The following is a 7839-nucleotide window of genomic DNA, read 5'->3' as shown; positions in this document are numbered from 1 at the left end:
GCCCTTCGCAAGCCACGCGCTGCCGCCAGTCGTTTTACTGTTGCCTCCACCATCCCACCCGCTCTGCTGCCAGCACACATCACCTCGCACAGCCGGAGAACCCCCGTCCTCAAATCAAAAGCAGGAAAGACATGTCGGCACGTGCAGCTGCTGGGCGGGAGCCTAACCGCACTCGTCCCAGTTACCCTCAACACCACACCACTCACCTGCCTGCACGCCGCCAACATCACACCAGCAACGTGTCAACAAGACACATCGCAAGCTCCCGCCATCCCTCCTCGCAAGTTCCACCGCAGCCACAATCGCGTGTGTGTGACTGTCTGTGTCTGTGCGTGCGTCCTCAGCGTTCACGCCGCTCCAAAGCGACAACGACATGGCGTGTGTGTGTGTGTGTGTGTGTGTATGCATGTGCTTGCGTGTTTGTCAGCGCCTATACTTGCAGAGCAGCTTTGAGGCAAAAGAGAGTCCAAAGGGAGTAACGGCAAACAGCAAAGCGGATAGCAGACACGCAAATTACTCATATCATCACACAAACACACACACGCAGCCCGCGGAAAGGGAGCACTCAACCACAACATGCAAAACAAAACAAAAAGCCGAAGCGTGGGACGACCAGCGCACACACTCTCATTGCTCCCGTAAAGCAAAATCCACACACACAGGGAGAGAGAGAGAGAGAGAGGTCGCCCACTCAATGCAATAAAAACAAAACAGAAACAGTTACGGTGCTCCGCCCATGCAGCCAGGCAGGACGGCAGCGGTGCGTGTGGCTCAAAAGAGAGCGCCAACGGGCCTGCATGGGTGTGCATGCATATATACAATGGGCACATTATGTGTGTGCTTCGTGGGGTGAGGTGAGGGCGAGAGTCCATGCAAGGGGACACACAAAAAATGAGAAGGACGAGTGTGTGGGCGGGCGGTGCACGGCTCTCGCTCCCTCACTCTCACGCGGCCACCACCGCAGCAGCAGCCACACACGCAACAACAAGAAGCAAAGGAAGGGAGGTGGTGTGGGAAACCGCGGTGCTGCTGTCACTGTCGCCAGGCGTCACCGTATCATTTGCCTGAGCGACTGTGACCGGTTTTGCTGTTTGTGGCGCTGCCTCACCGACTGTAAGAGCAACATCAGTATTAGCAGTTTCGGAGCCGTCCTGTGGTTCGTTGTTTGCCTCCTCCACTTTCCTTTCTTCGTTTTCTTTTTTTTTCCTTTCCTGCCCTATCGGAGGATTCTCCCTTTCCTCTTTCAGCCCCATTTTTTCCTTTCTCCGTTGTTTCTTTTCTGATAACATTTTCATTTGCGGTTGCTTTTTTGGCTTCTTTTGGTGCCTCTTTTTTCATTTCTTCCTGTGTTGCTGGTGGTGCTGCTTCGTTTGATTTTGATTCGTCTATTGCTTGTTGGTTTCCTGCACCAGATTGGTCTGCTCCTTCTTTAAGACCTTCAGTTTCCATTAAGTCTGCACCTGTTTCGTGAGTTAATTTCGCTGATTCCTTCTCTGCACCTTGTAATCCTGCTCCTTCTGGAACTCTCGTTTCACCAGCACCTCCTTTTCCCTTAGCCCCGCCATTATTCAACGTGAGACTTCTCTCCTGGCGCTCAACGTAAACGGGTGCAGCAAGCTGAACAATTGCATGATCGTCAAGGGAATTATCGCCATCAACATCACCTCCATCCCGCCCTTCTTTTTTATTGGTTCCTGCTTCCACATCTTCTTCTTCTTCCTCTTCTTCATCGTGATCATCCCCTGAACTCTCGGTACTTGCATTATCATCCTCGCCGTTATCGTTACCCTCATCTTCATTTTCTTCTTCCGCTGATTTTTTCTTCTCCTTTTCTTTTTCTTGTTCTTTTAATATTTCTTCGGTTCTGTTTTTCACCAACTCAGGAGCCTCTGGATGTCTCGTTAACGTCTCTTCTTCTGCAGTTGCTTTATCGGATATTCCTGTATCAGGATTCAAGGATGGTTCCAATCGTCGTCCACCCGTCAAACCAGCGCCAGACCCTGTCTGGCCTTGTAGAGAAGATTCGGGGGTACTGTCATTCTCAAAAGGGCCATCAGCAGCAGCAACGGCATACCGGTGACGCCCCCAACGACGACGGCCATCCGCAACGGCACGCGCACCGTCCATCCCCTGACACACGCATTCCTCAACGGCGGACGCATTCCCACTGCCTCCCGTCCTCCTGCTGACCTTCTCCACGCATTCCCTCCGCAGATAAGCACGCCACCGAGATATCAAATACTCACCCGCACTGCCATCTTCTTCAGCACCGTCGGCCGCCGACACCACCACCGCAGCACCGCACCACAGCACGCAGAGGGCACACACCAGCAGCACACGGCCAGTCATCATCATCGCCATCACTCCTGTCACTTGCGTGCAGCCTTCAGCACAAACTAACTCCCCGTCAACGCAGAGTGAAAGCAAAAGGGGAGAGACAAGTCACACAGCCAGCGCAAAGCCACCTCACAGTAACAACTGGCGGGATCCCGGCAGCGGCGCGCCGTGAAACAGGTGGAATAAGTAAAATTGCAAAACTCGCACACCGCCCTGCAAACCAGAAGTTTTGAAAAGCAACAAAAAAGAAATTAGAAATAACCACACCTAAGGCTCCGGTGCGCATGCACATGAGTGTGTCTGGGATGCGTTCAATGCGACGGATGTGGTGCACAACGCGGAGCACACAGCAGGGCAGCGGAGGCAAATAAAGCAAAACACAATCAATATTTTATCCTATTTAGTACATCAGACCACAAGAGACGCACAAAAATCCCCGCGGTTGAGTGCTGGCACGCACAGCCCGCACACACCTCTTCAGCCCACAGCGGTGTACGCCAGCGCGGATACGGCCAGCAGCAGCGGGGCACACACCCACGAAGAGCTGCTGAGGCTGCCGTCGATTTCCCGAGGATGTGACGGTGCGCGGGTGGTTGTCGTGGTTGAGGCCTCTGCATTCATGGCCATATCACTTGGTACCCGTGTGGTAGTCGTCGTAGTTGGTGCCTCTGTCGTAGTAGTAGTCGTCGTAGTGATTGTAGTCGTAGTCGTGGTTGGTGGCTTTGTCGTATTCGTCGTACCTTGTCCCACTGCCTTGTTTGCTGGGCGTGATGACTCTCCCGCAACGGCCGACTCACTTGATCTCGGATCGGTCGGGCTTTGTGTCCTTGCCCTATCAGGAGGCTGATCTGGATTATGTCCCGCAGCGGAACCATCTCGTCCCTGTACCACAATGGTCTGAATTGCTTGGGTTAGCTTAGTGTCTGCAGGACTTGCTGAATTGATCCCCGGAAATTGTCCCTCTGGTAAAGTGGAACCTCGACCGGAGTTTTGGGCAACATCTTCACCACCTGCTTTCGCGCACAAAGATGGGCAGCAGCACAGGGCGAGCACCAACAGGGCGCACAGCAGACGGCACGTCATCATCGTGAGTGTGGTCGTTCAGTGGTGTGGAGCTGATCTGCACAGTGAGGGACATGGAGAGCAACAGGGGAGACGAGAGGTGCGGCAGACACACAGAGGGCACACCACATGAGGAGAGGGGAGCAGCCAGGCATGCACCGTACGCCGCACACCACGCACGAAACACACTCCAATCCACGGCAGCAGGCACACACACAAACCTGCACTCTGTAATACTTATATTGTACAATTGTTGTGGTCAGTGCATGCGGTCACACACAAAAGGAGTGAGAAAAGAGGAGAACACTACGGCTAGACATCAGACTGTAGGCTACCAGAGGGACGAAAAAGGCAAGAGGGCCGCGCCGCGTCGGCAATCGGTGCGTCACATGCCTGCGGGCCAGTCGCTTTGTGTGGCTGGTGTCGCTCCCTGTGATGCATCCACCCTCGTAGCCCCAGAGGGTGGAACGGCCACCGCCAAACCAAACACAGCTGTCAACAAACACGGCGAGGAGGGCACACAAAGTCACGCCATGCACCAAGGGGGCGCATCAAGCCCGCAAACAGTGCGCACCGTTCCAACACCGCAGGGTCCTCACGTACGCACGCACCATCCTCCTCATTCCTTATGTTCGGCACATTGCCGCCACGTCCGACACCTGCACCTCACAATACCAGAGGGAAAAACAAAACAGCTGAAGCAGCAACAACAACAAAACTGCCACCTTGTTGCGCTGAGGCCACTGCACGAAAGGGTGCGCCGAAGATAGGAGTCCATCGCGCAAGAAGCGGAAAAGAGCCCAACGAGACACCCAAGAGCCACACGTTGGCAGTCTTGTCGGGGCTGCCTCAACGCAACCACAAAAAATAGTGCCGCAACCACGGAGCCATGCACCCTGACCCACAGCGTGTTTTCCCAATCAGAACAGCAGGGACAGAGGGAATTAATACACACTACCCACAGTGCAGCAGAGCACCCGAAACACACACAGCCAAACAAAAACGAATGCAAAAAATCGGGAAGGCAAGAAAATAAAAAAGGTGCATACAGATTGAAAGCCAAAGCACAGAAATTATTTGAGGTCCACATTCTCGCAATGACGCACACGCACAAAAAAAGCAAAGACACAAAAACAAGCAAAAGTGTAAAAGATAAAGCCGCATGCACCAGTTACGGAGGCAGAGGCAGTCGTCCCTGTACTTCAAAGAAACAGCTACTGGCACGACACCGCATCCATTGGAGCACATTTCCTTTACTTTTTCCTCATGATTAGAGTACGGTGATTTCCCCTCGTCCCAATCGCATCAAAAAACGCGTGTATACATGTGGTGCTGGGAAATGTCTTTTCTCTCCATGTTACTTCGTTCACACACAGTTTCCACGGAAGTTAGACCCTCTAAGCAAAAAAAAAAAAACACCTTTTCCCAGAATAACAAACAAGGCAATAAAAGACCGGTCATTTTGCCCATCACCCGCAAGCAAAGAAGGACATGGTGAATGCAGTGAGTGTATTATAGCGTTATTGCTACGGTTTTGCACATATTGAGTGCGGGGCCAATGTGCCAAGTAAATACTGTCGCCCTGCCGCAGTTTGATTGCGCCCAGCCGCCGCGGCTGCTCAAAGAGGCACCACCACTACCGCCGCAGCGACCACAACAAGAAGCACAAAGGGAATGAGGCCAGCAGTAGCAGCAGCCACACCGCCATAACTGTCGGCCTGCTGTACCAACGCATCGGGTATCGCCTGAAAATCGTCGCTGTTGACGGACGGAATCGGAGTGGCAGGCACGGAGACACTGGGAACCACCGCTGGGCAATCCGCCCGCGGGTCGCCCTCCGCTCGTGCAACGTCCTCGCCGGGTGATGGCGCAAAAAAAAAGCGTCGGGGCCGGAGGCTCTGTTGGCTCCCTCGCTTCCACTGCCATATCTCCTCCCTCGCCGCTGAGTGTTGTCCTCAGTTTCGGTCCGCACCCCCGGTTCACCCCTCGGACCGGCATGAGGGCCACCACAAGCGACACCCGCAGCCGAAGCACCGGGAGGCTCCTTTTCAATGGAGGCACCAGACGCCACAGGAGACAACTGTGGGCGAGTATCCTCCGGAGAAGGCGACCCTGAAGCAACCGCAGACTTTTCTGCTTCCTCCTCTTGCTCGTCACCCTGTCCACCCACCAACGCACTCGGAACGACAAGACTGCTGCCGTTGGCGGCAATGGTGCACACCTCGCCGTACCTCGGGCACTTGATCTTCCCATCTTTCCTAAAATATATCAACGTCACTGGGATGTCAGTTCCCTCAGGGCAAGGCTGAAACCCACTGCTGCCGAGGTGCCTCTCCTTCACTGTGCCCTCCTCACACGACACCTGCGCGCACACTCCCTTAACGCTTTTATGGCAATTATCGTCCTTCGTCTCCAGTAATTCCGCGTCCAGGCACCACGAGCCGCCGCCAGTCAGCGACCCACGGAGATAATACACATTTTCGTCCGAGCACGTCCTGTACGTTGTCCCAGACGATATTTCGTGAAATTCGGAAGATACGACAGGGCAAACATCCTTATCCGCCAGACTCTCCTTCTCTTCAACGATGCTTGCGGTGCACGTCCCAACGTGACGGCGGTCGAAAGTGCAGCAAAGCGTCTCTGTGTCTTTAGCATCGCAGAACATGTGAGGATACTTGGTCAGAAATCCATGGCTTCGTTGCAGTTCTTCTCCAGGAAGTCGCAGCCACTGCGGTTGCCCCAGCTCATCGGCTCCGCCATGCTCCAATTCACGCTGTATTACTCCATATCCGCAAACACCGCCATCGTCAGATCCGTGTAGTGGCCAGCACCGACTGTGGGAGCCATCAGCTCGTCCCGCGCGTGGCGTCCCTTCCAGTGAGGGATCGCTTTTTCCCGAGGGCCATCTTCGTCCTCCAGCACCATGCCCTCGAGAGACTTACAACCAAAGTGCGCTTGCGTATTCGCCTTAACGTGATTCCCTGCCACCATCCTGCGGTGCGTCCCACGCACACTTCTCTCTGGCTTCTTCACCAGGCTCTTTTCTTCCATTCTCTCCTGGCTGAACCCAAGTGCATGCGCAATTTCGTGTGCGGCAACGCGAACGCTCCACGCCGTGTCAGTCATGTACTTCGGGTCAAGGTTCATGGCGCCAATGTAGGGGCGAAAATCCGTCAATGTGTTACACGTGGCCGCCCACACAGCCCTGCTATTCGTGCCTGATGGCCTAGCAGCAGCGTAGATGATAAAATCTGCATTCGGCACACCGTCACTCTTGTGCCTGGTAGGAATCGTAAAGTGGCTGCACGGTCCATTCACAGCCCTCGGTACAGTTATCGTCCCACCAGTGGGTTTCAAAAGGAGTCGCTCAGTGTGTATTTTGACAGCGCCAGGGAGAATCTTTCAAGTGTGCGATTGTTTCTTTGCCTCCGTCAAGACATGCTCTGGTGTGCATGATACCTTGTACCCCAATGCATTGTAGCACTCATCCTCTACCTCTTCGAAGTAATTCCTCTTGTTCGTGCCTCTCTCCAGATCCTCCGTGGACACCGCAATGCGGATCGGCTCCCAGCCACTGTCGTCATCCTGTGTGGCGACGGTGTATGCCTGCATGGCGCCACGCCCCTTACGCGGCACTTCGCGCACAACCGCGGTCGGCAGCGGACCGCTCCTCCTTATCATCACTTCATATCCACAGCGGTACTCCAGAGCGGGTGCAGCGGCAATACACCCACTGGCGCAGTACATCAGCAGCAAAACCACCAGTGGGAAAGGCGGTGTGGCATGGCGTGGCTGGCGCATGGCTTGAGTAAATTGCATTTCTTGTTTTCGTGTGAGCAGCAGCAGCAGTAGCAGTGCAGTCTGGGTGTGCACGGAGAGAGAAAAAGGAAAAAGAGGGAGAAGAAAAAGAAAATAATTTAGTGCCATTCATGCGCCAAAATGTGGCACAAGCAGCGGAGTAACAGGAGGCCACAGAGGCAGCCATACATACCGCGTGCGCACCGACTCCATCAATGGGAGAAACCGTCAACCCGTCGTCGAGAAAACGTCCATCACCGTCGCACGCATTTCTTATCGGCCACAACGCTCCCTACACGCGGAGTGCTTCGTCTGCTCTCCTTGCGGTGTAGCAATAATTGTGTGGCCGGCCACTTAACAGCCACCAATTGCGCAGCGTCAGTTCCAGGTGCAGGAGCATCGCACAGGGCTCTCTCCTTCTTTCCCAAGAGTTCATAAGGGTAACGCCACCGCACGGCAACCCCAATTGTGATGCGCAGCCCTGAGGCGGAGATGCAAAAAGTCATGCGGAAAAATATGTTTTTACTGCTTCTCTCGGGATGCTCGAAAACAGACGTGACGGCGTTGCAATTATCATGACAGTTTCTTCCGCAATGCCACTGGCAAAAGGGTTACTGTGAGCCCACGGCGTGAAAGTCACCG

The 7839-nt window shown here is 54.3% G+C and overlaps 1 protein-coding gene and 2 pseudogenes across 1 annotated transcript, besides 9 other annotated features; all 3 read right to left on the bottom strand.

Annotated features, from left to right (window-relative positions):
* Positions 1–2088: a sequence feature (heterozygous, non-Esmeraldo-like haplotype).
* Positions 379–424: a microsatellite.
* On the bottom strand, positions 943–2361 carry Tc00.1047053504777.50 (annotated as a pseudogene).
* Positions 1171–1221: a sequence feature (GA-rich).
* Positions 1706–1728: a microsatellite.
* Positions 1788–1860: a sequence feature (GA-rich).
* Positions 2089–3258: a sequence feature (areas merged during assembly that could not be assigned to a particular haplotype. This can correspond to areas where the two haplotypes were merged or to regions with more than two copies in the genome that were merged during assembly.).
* Tc00.1047053504777.40 (mucin TcMUCII, putative) lies at positions 2815–3423 on the bottom strand (the record flags this gene model as incomplete). The annotated part of the gene is made up of 1 exon (XM_800244.1): positions 2815–3423. The coding sequence occupies one exon, from the start codon at positions 3421–3423 to the stop codon at positions 2815–2817; it is 609 nt and encodes a 202-aa protein (XP_805337.1).
* Positions 2981–3075: a microsatellite.
* Positions 3259–3492: a sequence feature (heterozygous, Esmeraldo-like haplotype).
* Positions 3493–7839: a sequence feature (areas not merged during assembly with more than two copies in the genome that could not be assigned to a particular haplotype).
* On the bottom strand, positions 5036–7324 carry Tc00.1047053504777.30 (annotated as a pseudogene).

Source organism: Trypanosoma cruzi, genomic scaffold (assembly GCF_000209065.1).
Source record: "Trypanosoma cruzi strain CL Brener 1047053516871 genomic scaffold, whole genome shotgun sequence".
In the NCBI taxonomy this organism is placed as follows: domain Eukaryota; phylum Euglenozoa; class Kinetoplastea; order Trypanosomatida; family Trypanosomatidae; genus Trypanosoma; species Trypanosoma cruzi.
This window is presented reverse-complemented; position numbering and strand designations above follow the sequence as displayed.